General features: G+C 37.9%; 1 protein-coding gene across 1 annotated transcript; it reads right to left on the reverse strand.

Annotated features, from left to right (window-relative positions):
- Positions 1–8,290: 8,290 nt before the first annotated feature.
- LOC113040073 (follistatin-related protein 3-like) lies at positions 8,291–14,857 on the reverse strand. The gene is made up of 5 exons (XM_026198321.1): positions 14,428–14,857; positions 12,138–12,323; positions 9,676–9,891; positions 9,047–9,274; positions 8,291–8,967 (listed from the first exon to the last, which is right to left on the reverse strand). The coding sequence occupies exons 1-5, from the start codon at positions 14,501–14,503 to the stop codon at positions 8,933–8,935; spliced, it is 741 nt and encodes a 246-aa protein (XP_026054106.1). The 5' UTR covers positions 14,504–14,857; the 3' UTR covers positions 8,291–8,932.
- Between the last annotated feature and the right edge of the window lie 4,360 nt (positions 14,858–19,217).

Genomic DNA, 19,217 nt, shown 5'->3' on the forward strand with positions numbered 1-19,217 from the left:
TCAGTAAATGAAAAATGATGAAAAAATGATTTTAGTTTAGCATCCTGATGGATTCCAAGGGACAAGATCTGCATCTGCATTTTAAGCTCTGCTTAAGTGTTTTATCACATTTAAAAGAAATCCTTGGGGCTTTCGGGGGGGAAAAAAGGCAGTAAATCCATTCTTGGATTCCTTCTCCAAGTACCTTAAGCACAATCCCATGCAGGCTGTAAAAATGATGATTTAATGGCCTTCAGAGACATATCTGTAAGATTTCAATCCAAGCCCTGTGGCTGCCTGGTTTGTGCGCTACCTATTGAAATTGAAATGCCTCCAGTTGACAGAAACAGATCCGAATCTCGGGGAGAAAGTAGGAGTTTCCGCATAATTGTCCCTCGTCCAATCATGGCTCTCTGTCCACTCGCCTGACTGTGATTTAAGATATCATTTTCAGGGTGTGCGTTCACCACAGTTATGACCTAGAGTAACACCAGGAGCAAAACATGGGCTGTTCGGTTTTACAACTAGAAATCAAGAGCATGGCTTGTTTTCTTTTTTTCAGTGAGCAAATTCAGTAGGCCATTAAGCAGACCTAAAACAATTCACACCTTGGTTTTCTGAACAATAAACAGTTGATTTAACGACTCAAAAATGCTATTTAGTTACCAGTGTGCATAAAAATAGTTGGCTGCACAGTATTATTGGTTGGGCCGAATCATGATGCTTTATAAAGCGTCTGATAATGAGAAAACACCCCCATTATTTGCTTGCAAGTTCTCAGTATGCTGACGTCTTATTTCTGTTAAAAGGTTGTCCAGTTCATGAAGTCCTCAGTTCTTTGGGCCCATGTGTGTGGGGAGCCATGACTGGAGGAATCTGAAAACACAGACGCTGCTATGTTTGCGCTCATTAACTCAGCTATTGTGTCCACTGATCCTCGTGCGACTCCCCCATGTCTGTCCCAGTTGAAGCATTTGTTGTCTGGAGAGTACCGGCAGCTATTCAGAACTACACAAGTTCTTGTTCCCATTAGTTGTTGTTATTTTTTTATTATTATTTGCTCATTTTAGTTAGTTAGTTTTACATTGCTTTTCATTTAATTTTAATTCATTCATTTATATTTATGAACATAATAGCATAAATGTTTTTTTTTTTTTGTGAACTACTGTGGAATGTATATTAAAGCTTTGTATTTTTTTTATTGTAATTTATATCATTTAAACAATTTTATTTAGCCTAGTTATTATTACTGATGACTAATTAGTTAATAATTCATTCATTAAAAGGTGAGGCATTTGATAAATGGTACCAATATTTTATTTTCAACCAAGTACTATTTTTGTGATTGTAAAGGATATTGTGATTTGTGAAAATATTGTTAATATAAGTTTTTTAGCAGTCTTCACTGTCACTAGTTCCTTCAGAAAAATAACTCTTAATATGCTGACTTGCTGCTTAAGAAACATTTCTAATTATTATCAGTGTCATAAAACAGTTATGCTGCTTAATATTTTTGTAGAAACTGAGTCTTTTTTGGGGTGGGTGGGGGGTGGGGGGTTGATGAATAGAAAGTTCAAATGAACAACATTTGTTTTAACATTTTGTAGCATTTTAAATGCCTTTACTGCCACTTTCAATATATTTAATGCACGCTTGAATATAGCTGAATATAGTCTCCCGTTTCGATTGGAAATGTACATTTATTTCTAAGAAATCGTTGCCATTCCATTCGTTTGTGAACATACTTCATTTTAGCAAACACTATTATTCCGTTATAAGTGTAATATCTGGCTCCAAAGAGCTCTCATTGCATCTGAGTCAATGTTTCGTGTCTATAAAAAATACTATTCCCCAGGCCAAAACATTAGACTGGGACTTCCTCCGTTCTTGAGTCATGCACTAGTTTAGCTTTGAACAACTGGACTCCGTCATCAACACCCATCTGCAGGCGTCATGCATCAGACAGAACAGTAATATACTGTTGATGTGAGCTATCCGCACCAGCTGGAAGTATTGCTTCACCCGAGGTGAAGAAACACACCGTGTTCCTGATAACAAGGCCTATTTTCAAAAACTAAAATGTCATCATTTACTCATCGTCATGTGTTTCGAAACCCAGCATACTTTCATCCAAGGAATGCAAAAAGGAATAATAGCAGAATAGTGTTGTACGCGATTTCTTTACTGTACAACGAAAGCGAATGGTGATCAAAGCTTATAGCAATATTTGCAGTAAATTAGGATCTAAATCAGTCTGTTCCTATCTAATGTCTCGCTCTTTTGGAGTTTGACAGCCCTTGGTCACTATCCACTTTCAATGAATGGAAAAGAGCGGCTCTGACATTGTGCTAAACATCTGCTTTTCTGTTCCTCAGAGCTGATTTATTTATAGTTTGTACCCTGTCGCTGCTGGAAAGACCCTTCTTTGGTGGCACAAAGCCATGGTGAAGTTAGATTGTTATCTGTTAGTTGGAAGGTATAATAACCAGTCCAGTTTATTCAATTGGACTTGGTCAGGCCTCAGCGCATTAATAATATTACAGTTGCTTTACATTACAGACCAGTAATGGCTTTGATGGTGCAGATAAGAGGAAATGGATCTGGATGTGTTTCGGGGTTCTCATGCGTAACAGGCGAAGATGTCAACTCGAGGGCCTGTCCTGCAGACAGATCGTGTAGCAAAAGCCAACACTGTGGCTGAATCTCAGAGAAAAAACGGAGCCCATATGGGCAGATGAGAAGAAATGGGATTTTAGGAGACATTCAATCATTTAGCAAGACTACAAGAAAATAAAATAGTGTAAGTGTAGAGTAACATCCAACATGAGACAAATTCTAGGTAAATTTGGGTGAAATTTGGTGGAAATGGAAATACAATATATTAATATATTTAGTTAATTATCATTTGAAAATAAATCTCAGTATGAAAAGGCACTATTAAAAGTGTTGTTTTAATGTAAGACATACCTAATAGAATCAAGTCAAATCCTATCTTTAGTTTTAGACCACACAGCGAGACATATTGAGATCAGGCAGTCTACAGATAAAATCTCTGCTTGGTTTACTGTACATTGCACTTGACTGGAACATTTAGTGGTTGCATAACTTCCGATGCATACTGTTGTCTTAATCTATTTCACTTGAGGCGAAATGCAATTGCTTGCACCTGTTAACCTTAAGCATGTGGTTTTGGTCAGTTTACAGGAATAGTGTAGCCAAAAACTACAATTTTGTTATCATTTAGGCCTGCTCTCCATATCATTTCAAACCCATATGACTTTCTTTCATGTGTAAAACGAAACAGGAGACGCTTTGCAGAATGTCCAAGCTGCTCATTTCCATATATCTCAAGCGAATGAGGACCACAGACGATCAGCAGTTTGATCATCATTCACTTTCATTATATAGGAAAAAGCCGCTTGAATATTCCATTAAATGTCTCTGTTTGTGTTCCAAGTCATTCGGGTTAGATGCTTAAACAACACTTTGAAAGTTTTCCAACACTGCTTAAAGGGGTACTCCACCCCAAAATGAAAATTTTGTCATTAATAATGTACCCCCAAGCCGTTCCAAAATGGTAAAAGCTTCGTTCATCTTCGGAACACAATTTTAAGACATTTTGGATGAAAGCCGGGAGGCTTGTGACTGTCCCATAGACTGCCAAGTAAAATACACTGTCAAGGTCCAGAAAAGTATGAAAAGTATCGTCCAAATGGTCCATCTGCCATCAGTGGTTCAGCCTTAACACGCCACAAGGATACGTTTTCTACTTGTATTTATGCTTTGATTTGTGTCACAGCAAAATATCTTAAATTGAGTTCGGAAGACAAACAAAGCTTTTACAGGTTTGGAACGACATGGGGGTGTCATTGATTAATGGCAAAATTTGTGGCGAATGTCAGAAGGACTAGCTGAGTTGGGAGTGCTCTCATTAGTAACATGATCACTGAGCCCCCGCTGATCGCGGGTAGCCGATCGTCTCCGAAATCGGCGATACTCATTTTTAAATAGGCGCTGTCTTTCTAAATAAACTGCAGATTTGAGTTTTAAAAAACTACATTCTTGCCTGAAATACTTTTAAAACTACATTTCATGACACAATAACAGTAATATTTGGAAAATTATCAGAATAAATGGTGGTTAAAATCACAATGCTGCGTGAACTCAACCAATCAGCTTGCTCAGTGCCAAAGGCCCACCCCCAAAAGCTACGGACCTTTGAAAAAGTATTACCTTGCGAGTGAGACTTTCTGAGGGCCATTTTATTACCTGGAACTTTATTTAGATCCTGGTTCCTGCGGTTGAAACACATCGAGTAGTGGCCCAAAGTCCCTAGTTAAAGTTCCAGTGGTGGAATCGTGGCTTAAGATTGTGAAATGCAAAGGTAGCCTATCTTTTCCATGTTAAGAGGTCGAGTCCATTCAGTAGCCTACACATGCAATTTCTGGAGAATAAATAAAACACAAACTCATGTGAAGAAGTTTCGCATTTCACTTCATTCCGAAGTTCAAGTTCAAAACAATATTAATCATGACCTCTGAATTAACATAAGCTTAAAAGCTGCAGACTACTATAATTTTGGATTACTTGCATTTTGGAAATACTATTCATTTAATGTTGAATGTACGTTGAAAAAAAAAAAAAAACGGGAGAGCATTACGTCATATCACGACCGCTGAAGTGCAGGAGTCTTGTGACTCTCCCACATACTGCCAAGTAAAATATACCGTCAAGGTCCAGAAAAGTATGAAAGACATCGTCAGAATAGTCCATCTGCCATCAATGGTTCAACCATAATATTATGAAGTGACGAGAATACTTTTTGTAGGCGCAGAAAACAAAAATAACGACTTCGACTAACAATTCGTAGTAAACCGTAGCACCATTTTGGAAAATATCCACTGAACACAAGCAGCGTATGCTTTTCTGTGTCCCCTTTAAGACACGGTTTAAGCAGTCGAAAGCTGCTTTTAGCTGTCTTTCATCAGGTTCCCTTCCCGTATTCACTTAGCAAATAGAGGCTGCAATGCTTAATGTATTTAATAGCAGATCCTGACAACATACTGCATTTAACTTTACTGCTCTGAGTGTGTCACACTACACTTAATTACTAATGCTTTGATACCGTCTGGGTTGCACTTCCTGCAAAACCGGCCTGTAAGGACACAAACCCTGAACAAATTAGGGGCGCCACTCATAATGAGTATGACAACACAAGTGACGCACAAGTGGTGATTCTCTAGAGATGGAATTTTGAATAAAAATGATACATCAGCAATGAATTTATTCCAGGATGTGGCAAACCTTCTAAGTTAGACATAACAGCAAGATCGCCTTACTTCTACATGGTGTACAGTGTGGAATTACTTGGACACCCAAACAAACAGAACTTTGTTGCTTGTTTGGACAAGAAGGCAAACATCATTTCAGACACTGAGCACCTGATGACCTCCTTCTGTCATAACAAGAAAATTCAATCAGGCCCGTAAATTGCTTTCAGGATTACTGTGGAACATTCTAGACAAACAGAAACAGCTATTTTTTTTAAACAAGGAGAAAAGGGAGGATGTCGACACAATGGATTACAAACATTTTATGGAATTGTTATGGCCTGCTAGAGCAAACAATTAATTCCAGTTCCAATGTAATAAAAGAGCCCTGGATCACAATATAAACATCTCTCAAAGTTAAACCAGATGCGGAGTGCAGTCGGGATTCGGGAGAGCCTCTCAAAAAGGGGGAAAAACAAGAGAGCCTTTTCAGACAGGAAAATGAGTCCATAACCCCTATATTTCTCACTAGTGCCACTGTTAGTTAAGGGTTAGCCGACTCACAGACAGCAGAGTAATGCTTCCAAGTCCACCAACAGTGTTATATAATTGGGAAAAATCTAGAACTTGAAATACTTAGAAAGACTATTAAGTAAATTCTTTGCATTAAGAACTCCTGTTCTTTTTTTCGTGGTATTTTGCACAATACCCTGATGTTGTAATGGCCACCTGGCCACCAAGAGACTTTACATGAACTTAATTTTGACAATTTAGGAACAAATATTTTTAACTCCAAACACTCTTATGATATTATTATCGTTTGCAAAGCCTAAAAAAACATGAAATAATTTTTACAAATATTATATATATATATATATATATATATATATATATATATATATATTTATATATATTAACAATCAATTGTTTCGGCCTTATTGTTTTAACAATTTCTCAGATTGAATGAGATGAATTTGGCCAAAATCTTAAGCATTTATCATCAACAATTATGAAACTCATATTAACACAGTAAAATGTTTTTAAGGAAAACAAATGTAAGGGATTATAATTATAATAAAAACAAATAAAAACATATAAACTGATATTAAATATTTACCACATCAAAATTTATAGAAACATACTATTTTTTTATTTTATTTGCAAGAAATATGTTTCTAGACATTTTAATGCAGTACAGGGAAATTATAAAAAAGCCATTATCACTTAAATCATTGTTAAATATTAGAAATAACTAAACTATCAATAGCATTATATTTAATTATATATATATATATATATATATATAATTTATTTTTATCAAATTATTTGTACCTATTTTATCTATAAATTGTTTTATCAATTTGAATTGGGCATCAAAATCCTAAACAAGAATCAGCAAGATCCATCAGAATCATATTACCACAACATTAATTTTGTTTTAATAAAAAAAAGGTAAGTGAACAATACAAAAATATGCAATTGAAGAAACAGAATTTTACAGTATATATTCAGATAATGCAAAATGTCTCTATTTACAGGAAGGTTAAATATCTACTGAAAGGAATGCATGAAACAAACTTGTACAATGATGATTTACACAGTTATATGCATCTACCATATTATCTGCTTCTTTTTTGCATAACACAATACGATTTACTGGGAGTCAGATAAAACACATTGAAGTTCTCCTTATGAACTTTTAAGTATACAACAAGGTCAAGCGCCCATAAAACTCAAACACACACAAAAACACATCCCGAAGATGTGAAAACCATTACAACAGTAGAATGTACTGTACATTATTTGACAGTACATTCCCAGCATCCTCTTAAAAAACTGCTGGCATCAAACTGTAGCTGGTAATTTCATTGCTTGGTGGGTGGCTCAGTTTGGTCTTCACGTCAGTGTGAACGTGGCCTGGAAGCGTAGCTGTTTTGGCTGAGTAATCCCTCTGAATACAAACAGTACACGCACAACACTTTATCTCAATGAGTATGTAGTCTCCCATGTCCATTAGAATTTCAACTGTGACTCCACATGGCTTTTGCAAAGAGGCGCGTTTTTGGGAAAGCTGTACTTAGGATTGTTCAAGAAGCTATTTCAGGGGTGTTTGGTCATCGTTTTTGCTGGTTAATATTCTGTGTGCTTTGTTCATAGTAGAGTTGTCAAAAAGCTCAAGGCTGATAATGCTGATATACTTTGGCATACAGAGTGATCATGTCAAGTTTCCCACTGTCCCACTGGAAAACCATTGGGAATAACAGCCTGATCTCACGTCAATTCAAACAGATTTTACGAGGTGGCTAATCATATGAATTAGTACGACCTCATTCGTACAAATTCATACGATTCGTGCCAAATTTTATGTATTTTACGAATTGCACAATTCGTGTGAATTTGTACGAATGACCTACACCTAAAACCGCCCCTAAACCTACCCATCACTTGGGTCTAGACAAATCGTACAAAGTCCTACGAGTGAGGTCGTACGAATTTAGCCTGGTAATACCAGACTCTGCTACTTCACTTTGCTTCGTAGACAGAGTCTGGAATGGCATAATAGAGAAGTGTTTTCTCTCTCGCTAGGGGGCGCTTGTCTGAAGTTTAAAATCATTGGTTACCCTTAAGCCAATCAGATACGTTTAGTTATGACGTATGTTATGCCCCTGTACAGCCGCATCGAAGCACAGACATCATGCATCGAACTCAAATCTATGATTGAACTTCCACTGTAAACCTGTTGTAAACACATGATGATGAGAGCGAAATACCGGAGTGAACATGGCTGTAAACGACTTTTGCAGTTTGAAAAAGAGTTGAATCTTCTTCATAACAGAGCGAATTGCATCCCGTGTCTCGTTTCCCATTTCCGCGGTCGTTTCGGTTTTCGATTTCTCTAACATACAATGTAAAACTCGGCGCTTAGCATCTACGTCACGGCTCTCAGCCCGCCCTCTGTTCGTTGATTGGCCCAGCTGTTTCCAGACCGGTGGCAAACAGAAAGCTCTGACGCTGTATCAGACGCTGTATCAGCGAAATGAAATTGAGCGGAAGTAGGAAGTTTGACGTAGTCAGGCTAGTACGAATTAGCTACCGTAAAATACGTACGAATTTGTCGTGAGATAGCACTGGAATTAACAGTTAATAGAATAATAAAACGGATATAAATAATATAAAATAGTAAAAACCAGAAAATAATATTAAGAACACCAAATGGTATGTTCTAAAATATTTAATTGATAAGAAATAGCTCTTTGTGGGGGGAAAAATAGACATTTTTATCCATGAGGAAATTCGTAGGTACGGGAATGTGCAAGTCTACATTTTTCTGTTTTGACGTTTACATGAAAACTGAAGCAAAACCCACAATAAATACCTTGATAAAGGCAGCTGATGTACGGATATATGGTGTTAACACATAAATAACACTGACTTCCTTACTTTTCTCCAATAAATAGTAGCTTGTAGTATATTTACAATATGCACACTGTCAATTCATCAGTTCAGTTTTCCGGTTAAAACCACACATTTGCTTTAAGTATGAATTGCATGCGTATAAAATACTAGTAGTGGTTCTTTGGGACAGAGAACCGTGTTGTGAGACTATATGGTTTCAAACAGGTTCTCTCACGTCTTATGTGCCATCGTAATATGTACAGGGAGTGGATCTGCTCTTTACATCCTCAGAAGAGTGAATTCTCTTCACTTCCTTCATTTCCTGTAAGACACAACGTTAAAATGAGTTCAATGAGTCCAATGTGGATATATCAGAATCTTGCAGGTGTGGAAAAACTTACTTCTGCAGTGTCCATAATGGCGGACCCCTATGGAACGACCCAAAAAACAGGTAGCCCTACGCAGGTGGCAGGCACTGGGGTAAGTGGTGTTATCGTTGCCGCAGATGGTTTGCTCGGTGACCATGGGCATCGGGCAGGGTGCAGTGCGGCACATGACGCAGTGGGCACTGTTGGTCTGGTCCGTCACGCAAGTATGCGTCCCAGGACATACGACATTTGAGCAGGACTCTGAAAAATAGTGTCAAGAATCAAGAAAACGATGGAAAAATTATATTTTGAAGAAGATGCATATGCAAGTGACCAGGGTCCACACTACTTTCTACACTATTTAGCCAAAAAAGCCAATTTAATGGTTAATTTTGTACATCCCTAATGCAAAAAAAAAAGTACTTACTATAGAAGTAATGTACTTTACAAATAGACTTGAGTGCAAATTTATGTAATGTTTGCAGTCACTTATATTCGATATACAATCCATTTCTCAAGGGACTGGTAAATATTATTAGAAGCTTATCAGAATACATTTGGTAAATATGAACTTATAATTCAGTCCTTGTAATAATTTGAAGCTGAAGCTTTTCAGTCAGTCTGCAAAACATTTTAACAAAATAATGGACTCAGCAGCGTACTTTTGCATTCCCCCTGGTACATAATCTCCAGGTCAGGGTGACCTCTGCAGCGAGCCATCAGGAGTGCGCACTCGTCCTTGTACGAATTCCCATCGCTCCCACACACGGAGTGTTTAGTGGAGATGTTGGAACAGTCTGGAGAGCATACGCACTGGGGACGTCCAGATTTCATCCTGCACACCTTTCCAGGGCCGCAGTTGACCCCCTCGCAGTTCTCTGCAAGAGAACGTTGGTTATAAGGAAACCTATATATTCATTAATACTGAAAAGCATTGATAAAATAGTTCTGTCATCTCATATTTGTCTGTTTATGCATATCACGCCAGTAGCTTAGCAACATGCTAACATCAACTCTCTTGAACTCAATTCCAAGTTGTCATTCTTAGTTAATGAGTAATTCTTAGCCACTGACATTGTCCAATAATTGTATTTACTACTCCATTCAAGCCAGAGCGAACCAAACGCATCAGAAACCGTTTCAACGATTCAGGCCCCGTTACCTCAACTTCTGGTTCCCATTCCTGCAAGTTCTTTAATATCCTGTTGCTCCCCTTCCCTGTGAAGCCAACCAAATCACCAAAAGGCCGAATCAGATACCTCCACCTCCACTGGAAATCCCAGCATAACCATGTTAAGTTTCCTCAAGATCCACCGGCAGTCACACATGATTTACGAACTGCCGCGTCTGCCCACGAAAAACAAATGTAAGGAAATGCGCCGGACAGATGCTAAGCATGCGTTGAGTTTTCAGGAATGCTTTGAAGCGTTTTTGACATTGAGAACATGCTGGGCAGGTCATACAGTAGGGTCTGCTAGTCAATATAGTTTTATGATAATGGGAAGCGAGCGCCATGGAACAAACAATATAACAGACTTTCACTTCCAGTGTTTCTTCACCCCCCTCACTCCAAGTATCTAATGATGCTGATTGTGTTTGAGACTTATGAAGACCAGACCTCTCCAGCATGTGGCACACATTTTTCTTTGCGGTGTGCTGGAATTCAGTCATCTCCGAGAGGGAAAGGCAAAACAAGTCTGCTTTCCAATAAGCATTGGGAAATGATGAGAGAGGGAGGAGAGAGAAGGGGGGAAACATAGAAACTATTATGTCAAACTATTTTTTTGTATGCATAATGAGCATGATTTGGAATTGTGATTTGCAACTTGCTACTGCTAATCAGAAGCGGGTCATATTAATTACTTACCAATTACTTCAATAGAAATTTCTTTTGAAGGCGAAGTCCACGTAAACAGGAATTTCACATTTGTATGTGCTATTGATAATCAGATGTAGGTCATATTAAAGTGCAGTAAAATCACGTAATCTGTAATATTTAGCATTTGGTGAAAAATCCATACAATCTGGAATTTCGATTTGCAACTTGCTGGTTATATGTGGTTGCATTTACATTTATTTGACAGTTTTTAGCTGTCAGAAAGAAAAATAGAAAGACAGTAATTTCAACCAGAATCTACGTGATCATGAATTTTGCGCAATGTCAAATAATTTCCCCACAAAGTTGGCGCAACGTTGGTCAAGCTGGTCCTGCAGATGTGTCGCGTTAACCAACAAAAAGCTGCATGGTTTAAGAGTGACTTAACAACACTGCTGACAACAGACAATGGACCATTTCTGGACACCAAAACTTTGCTAATGTCACTACAACTTCAGTGGGAGGAGCATTCTTATTCTGGAGAGCATTTATTGGATGAAATGAGTGAGAGCAGGAAGACTCATTAATCTCTTGGTTTCCCTGGAGGAGGATGACTATAAATTTTAAATGCATCTATCTGCTAAAATTACCTGCCAAAATTGAATTTTAAGAGTGCACAATCATAGAGATTACCTCAAAGCTAATAGATATGCACTAAAAGCCACAAAACTACAATTTCGAGCACAATTATGAGTTTACTGGGCTGAGGAAATTCTTTCTAATTATCACGTCAGCTAACTTGTTTACTCCAGTAATACCACTCTGTGTTTAAAGTGTCTGATAATAGTAGAGGTTTGGAGCCTCTTACATGAACCTACGTACCTGGCCAAGGCGATCAGTGGTAAATGATTTGCACAACAGCCGGGGGAACTCAAACCAAACATCTGGTGTAGATCCACACTTTTTAAACTTGCTGGAGAATTGCATTGGCAAAGAAAACTCTCCAAAGCAGCATTTGGCCCACAGTAATAGATTTTATCTCCTCAACCAAAATGGATTCAGCCCTAATTTGCAAATGAGCAACGTTCTCTGATGTGTTTAGAAGGCTTAAAATGTTAAACAAAAAAGGTACAAATATGGTTGGTATACACCTCTGTACCAAAGGGTTTGGTCCTTCATGGTGAATGTAGTAACCAGTCCAAGCAGACTTCAGCACAAAGTCTCTCAATGATATCAAACAATTTTGCAATGGGACAACCCAGTCTACTTGCTGAGATCTTAGAATGGAGGGTAAATTTGAGTCGGTACCTTTGCACGGCTTACAGGAAACTATTCCCAGGAATCCCAGCAGGCTGACTTCATTGATAGGCAGACTGGTGTTGGACCAGGCAGTGTCCAGACGGCCGGCCGCACAGCACTCTTCCCTGCTCACGCCTCTCATGAGCACCATGTCACAGCGGTGCTCCGGACCCTGCTGCAGCCAGCACATGCCAGCTAGACAAACAAATCCACAAAGAAAACACACATAATCCACCTCAGAGATCCTGCCAACAGTACAACCCTGACATCAACTTGCATGATGCATTTTCTCCATTCCTTCACAGTTGCACACATGAAACTGGAAAGAATTTGATGACTAAAACAAAGATGATCTCAGATATGCCATAATACTAGGGGTGTAACGATACGCGTATTCGTATTGAACCGTTCGGTACGACGCTTTCGGTTCGGTACGCGGTACGCATTATGTATACCGAACGGTTCGTTGGAGTAATTAATTATATTTGAAAAAAAAAAAAAAAAAGAGAGAGAAAGAAATATAATGATATGCGTTCAACAAGGTAGCCCAATAACCCAAACAACGTAACAGGCAACGCCCCTGACACTCCCGAAGAAGAAAAAAACACCAACTTATATGTTTATGTTAGGCTACTCAGCAGGCGCTCGCTCACTCAGTACGCGCTGAAGGCTCGTTGCAAAATAGCCAATGCGTTTAACAGACTAGAAATGAGAAGATCCTCCAATAACCAACAGGTCTGGTGTTTGGGTGCACTTTGGATTCCCTTTAAGCTATAATGGTGATGGCAAGAGAGTGGTGGATAAAAAAACAACGGTATGTCGCATCTGCAACATGACAGGGTACACCAGCGGGATTACAAAAAAAAAAACAAAAAAAAAACAGCGGGAATATCTGGGATATATGCGTCAGTACTATCTGGGAAAAGACGAAAAAAAGGAGAAACATGCACGCAGCAAACTATCCCTGCAGCATTTAGACACTATAGCTTACAGGGAATCCAACCCAAACACCAGACCTGTTGGTTATTTTAGGATCTTATATTTCTGGTCTGTTAAATGCATTAGACATTTTGCAACGAGCCTTCAGCGCGTGCTGAGTGAGCGAGCGCCTTAGGGGCCGTTCACATATCGTGCCTGAAAACGCATGGAAAACGCTAAGCACGTCTTTCTCCTCCTTTCCAAAGCGCTTGGGCAGAAGCGCTCATGAGGCGTCTGTCTTTGCTAAGCAACAATGACGTGCTCTCTCCATGAGACGCGGAAATTTCAGCGAAGGATAAATGGATTTGCAGCTCTAAAAATCGCTTGCAGTAGCTCTGCTACTGAATTTATTTCAAAATTGCAATCCATATACAACTATGATCAGCTGTTCTTTCATCTTGGCTGAGCTCTCAACCTTGTTACGGGAAAGGATGAAGCTGATTGGTTGGTTCTTGTCACATGACCCGCGGTGCGCTTGCGGCATTCTGAAAAGTTGAGATGTTTTTACATTTTGCTGTATCTAAAACGTATCGAACCGAACCGAACCGAACCGAACCGTGACATCAGTGTATCGTATCGAACCGAACCGTGAATTTTGTGAACAGTTACACCCCTACATAATACCCAATAAAGTATGTCATATGAGAAATATCTCATATGTTACCAGGAAAAAAAGGGAATTTTTACAGGATTACGGGAATTGACACTTTGTGAAATTATTTTCAAATCTTTGTTAATAAGAAAAACCTTTAGCAATAACCGTTATATATACTTTTGAAGTGGCATTTCAGCTGCCTTTACATAGTCTGTTTAATTCTACTCAGAATTGGAATAAATGCATTTACACAAATACAAATACAGCTGTATATTTTGATACTAAGGTTGGTGAGGTTGGTCAGAGCAGGTTTATTTGAGTCTGGTTTAATGCTCCATCAAGTCTTCCCAATGAATTGTGAATGTTGAGCTAACATCATGTCACACATTTAACAGAGCATGCAATAAATGCCAATGCCATAAATCTAAAATGCACCGACTTTCCGCTCATTTGCAAACTTAAAATTGCGTGAGGAGGGAGCCATAGCAACAGTTTCTCGGTCGCTGTCGTCCACAAAACGTAAGTTCGTTATTTATGTCACGTCATCATTATAAATTAACGTTGTCAACGTGTTTATTTCACACACATTAAAAGATATGCTAATATCTCGATTAGTAGCCTAGGCTACTTACATTGATAGTTTAAAGTTGCCAAACTTCTAAAGCAACTAACTTAATGAAGAAAGCTAATAATGCAACGCAAAATATTGTAAAGTCGTTCACTTACCGTAAGTTCGATGATCTTCAAATATTTCACAAACTGAAATAAGTATCACACAATGCAGTAGAGCCAAAAAGTTCATGATGATGTTTGAATACGTCTTTGAACAGATGTTTTGTTCCAGCGGCGTTCCTTAAAGGTACTGAGACTGATAAGAGGTCTAGAGAGCTATTAACGGGGCTGTTTCCACTAGGTTTGCTGAATGGGCTTGTTGTCAGTGATTTCGGTCCGCCTCTGTATAAATATTTTGCCCGAGTAAATTATGCTTCTGGGATGGGCGATCATTTCAGCCAGTTAGGTTGCTGATGCAGTTGTGTACTTGAGTCAGTTCTCGGATATGAGGCTGAAAAACTCCCACACTTCATCTCGGTCCGTCTGAACTCAGTTAACCAGCACATGTACCAACATTGCTTTAATGGCAAATGTATATGCAAGTAAATTATTGCTTCACCAAAAAAAAAAAAAAAGAAAATTCTCTCTCTCTCTATATATATACATAACCAATAAAATGTTCATTAAGAAGAACATTTCAGATGGCATATATATATATATATATATATATATATATATATATATATATATATATATATATATATATATATATATACTACACACTACACATTATATATTGTAAAGTTTACTTATTGTAAGCTTACCTCAGTACAGCGTTACCCTTGAATTAAAATAAAAAAAAATTAAATAACCTTGTACTAAGCACAAATATCCACCTTTCAGTTAAGGTCTACCTTAATTATAAACTTGAATTTGTCTGACCAACAGACAAAACCACTGCTAGAGAAAACACTCAATTTGTGCAATTGCAGTTTGAACCAAAACCTCATAGTTACTGAGATTTATGTAACCGCTAGCTAGCCCGCCTTCCTTTAGTATTTACTGGCAGTAGTAATCAAGTAATCAATCAAAAATATACATTTATAATGTGCAAAATGTCTCAAACCACAGTCTATGTAGTCACACTATAATGTTTCTAAAATTTTTTTGGAAACAGTGCAACCAAATTTGATATATATATATATATCAAATTTGGTTGCTCTGTTTCCAAAAAAATTTAAAGAATAAAATTTACAAATGTTTTTGCATACCATATATATACAGTACAGACCAAAAGTTTGGACGCACCTTCTCATTCAAAGAGTTTACTTTATTTTCATGACCATAAAAAATTGTAGATTCACACTGAAGGCATCAAAACTATGAATTAACACATGTGGGATTATATATGGAATTATATACATAACAAAAAAGTGTGAAACAACTGAAAATATGTCATATTGTAGGTTCTTCAAAGTAGCCACCTTTTGCTTTGATTACTGCTTTGCACACTCTCGTCATTCTCTTGATGAGCTTCAAGAGGTAGTCACCTGAAATGGTCTTCCAACAGTCTTGAAGGAGTTCCCTGAGAGATGCTTAGCACTTGTTGGCCCTTTTGCCTTCTGTCTGTGGTCCAGCTCACCCCTAAACCATCTCGATTGGGTTCAGGTCCGGTGACTGTGGAGGCCAGGTCATCTTGCGCAGCACCCCATCACTCTCCTTCTTGCTCAAATAGAACTTGATGACTTCATATATATATATATATATATATATATATATATATATATGTGTGTGTGTGTGTGTGTGTGTGTGTGTGTGTGTGTGTGTGTGTGTGTGTGTGAGTGTGTGTGTGTGCTCTTGTTTTTGTGACATATCAGGACACAACTCTGTATAATGACATGGGTATGACACGGGTATTACATGGAGAGGGTGACTTATGAGGACATAACCCATGATGTCCCTATTTTTCAAAACGCTTATAAATCATACAGAATTAGTTTTTTTTTTAGAAAGTAAAAATGCACAAAGTTTCCTGTGAGGTTTAGGGTTAGGGATGGTGTAGGGACATAGAATATACAGTTTCTACAGTATAAAAACCATTACGCCCATGGGATGTCCCCACTTTTCACATAAACAAACGTGTGTGTGTGTGTGTGTGTGTGTGTGTGATTTTTGTCAACTGATGCTCTGGCTTTATTCAAAATACTTTGTGGTTTCATTTTAATGAAAATTCGGTAAAATGTCAGTTTTGTAGAAGTCTCTGTGCAAGAACTTCTCCAAACGGAGGACAAAGTTAGGCTTAATTCAACAGAATATTTGAGCTATTATACAGTTTAAATAACTGATAAGACACACCTGTGGCCAGATAAACTCATGTAAACAATGCTGCGGTCACCGGTGGACTGTCACCTATCAGCACGTGACTTCAATTAAACCGTGGCCTGGAAGTCGACGGCGTGACCGCTAAATAGATGAGACTTAGTGTGTCTGTGGGCCGTTCAGTCATGTGGAAAACCACCATCCGCCGAGCATGGAGCTCATTAAGATGTTGTGTTCAAGACAAGGAGCTCCTTGAGAGTGGAACATATGGTTTATATTGACGATTTGGGTTCTGATGTAAACTCCCATAGTCGTGTGCTGGCATGCTTTCTTCACTGGCACACCCTGCCTTCCTCCCATCGCTGTGGTATGATATTGCGATATTGCATGCCAGCTAATATTTTGCAGGTTCTTCCCATAAGGCTCGATCCTCAATGGAGGGTCTTTGATCTCCGAGGGGGAGAAAAAATTGAAAGTATCACATGAACAGTCTATGCCTATGTTTATAATAAAGGGGGGTGTTCTGTTGATGTACAGTAATTCCCAGCGAATGCTGACCTTGAGGTGGGTGGCCGAAGGAAGCACTTGCTCAAGGACTTTCTCCCACGGTTTGGGTCTAGAAACTCACTCAGTGCTGTTTTGCATTATTCATCTAACACTTATTCATGGATATCAGTCACTCGCTGAAGATCACAATATTTACGAGCTGCAAAAGTGAGTGCAAGAACTTACTGAAAAATGTCTGATTTTGATTTGCTGTGATGAAAAACACACCGCGGGTGAGGCACCGCTATGACAGAATCTGAAAATGGTCTGATCCTGGAAGAAAGGAGGGGGAAAGAAGTACAGAATGTGATCTATGAATGTTTTTACAGTTGCCATACATTTATTCAGTGGTTGAAATGTGAGACTTGACGACTATTATATGTTTTGGCTGTAAAGCATTAATATAGCTATAGAAAATATATAAAAAAAGAACTGGAAATATCTAAGAATTTTAGAACAGAAATGTAATTTAAATTAATAATAATTATAATAATAATACACAATTATGTTATTTGTTTATTAAAATAGCAATAATAATAACAATAACATCAAATTATAATTTATATACAAATTAAATAATAAGAATTAAATATAAAATGATTCAATAAAAATGGTTCAAGTTCATCTAATAATAATACAAAACAAATAATAATAATAATATGTCTAAAATATCACTTAATGTCACTTAAGCAGCTTTAACATTTTATTTTATGCCCACATGAGAAGATGGAACATTTGTAATATGTCAAACCAAACTAATATGTTAATGTAAAGGGATAAGAATGCTATACAGCTATAGAAAGCAGAGCATTTTTACTTGAAAATATCAGGGAATTTTATGATTACGTAAATGAATACGCTGGCATTGACTGGCATTTGTAATAGGTCGAGCCGAACTAATGTTAACTAATATGTTTAGTGATCGCTAAAGTTAACTATGATTCAAAGTAATTCACTTCGTTTTAGTGGTACTGCAGCTAGTGAGTCAAGCCCCATTATCTAGCAACACTGCCCTCTACCGGTGGATGTCTCATTCCTGTCTCGACCAAGAATAATAAATAACTCATTTTCCAGTTGTGTAGGGCTTGTGATCAAATACGCTGCTTTAGATTTCGTCAGATACTGATGCCCTTTCTTGATGGACCTTAAACAAAATATGCATGTGATGGTAATTAATCTAATCACCAGGACCTAGTTATTCATTATTTTATCTTCTTTGGAGTAGATCCCCTTAGTTCTATTCAACAATAAATACATAAATTATAAAGCTGTTTTACTAATATGATTATATTGGATAATGCTGATCCTAATGATGTTTGCCGATTTGATTTGGGGGTTTTAACAGAACAGAATAAACGCATGATTCATTTTGTGGCATAATGAGATAAAAGCTTTGATTCACATCTATTTAGACGCAAAATAAAAGCTTGTATGCCTAATGCCATTAAAAAGCCCAAAGTTTGTTGTAAACATTGTGCAGTAATCATCCATTAATTACAAAGTGAAGTAAACCCCCACATTTGAAGACTCTGGCATCAAAGTTCCCCTTTAGTTTTCTTTGTCACACAAACACACATAATATAATCAGTCTCTTTTCATGTGTGCTTCTGACTGAAACCCCCCCCCCACCCCACACATACACACCAACACAACTTGCCTCCGTCTTAATGGCCATTTAAAGTCCCTCCAGCTGTTTATTGATGGGTAAATTAATCCCTCTTAGCCGGCTACGCTGTGGGGTGTAGATCTTGCTGCAAAGGACGTGCTTTGACGCAACACAGACTGAAAGGAGAGCACATTGGCCTGTGAGCCTCAGGGCGATGGGAAGCATCCTACACTGATGTCTGCTCAGGCCTATGCCAGTTAAGAGGACACAAACATCATGCTCAGTTTGCTATCGAACTGACAAAGTAAACAATTAAGGGAGCATCTATTCGTAGAGGGTAATAATGACCAAAACACGGTTCGTAAAAAACAAAGTCTGAATAAATGAGATGGGGGAGCTATACAAAAATATAAATTTTCATGATTGTGCTCCATGATACACATTTTGATTTCATTTCATTCAGTATAGTATATGGAATGATTAGCCTACTTTT

This window comes from Carassius auratus, chromosome 22 (genome assembly GCF_003368295.1).
Source record: "Carassius auratus strain Wakin chromosome 22, ASM336829v1, whole genome shotgun sequence".
In the NCBI taxonomy this organism is placed as follows: domain Eukaryota; kingdom Metazoa; phylum Chordata; class Actinopteri; order Cypriniformes; family Cyprinidae; genus Carassius; species Carassius auratus.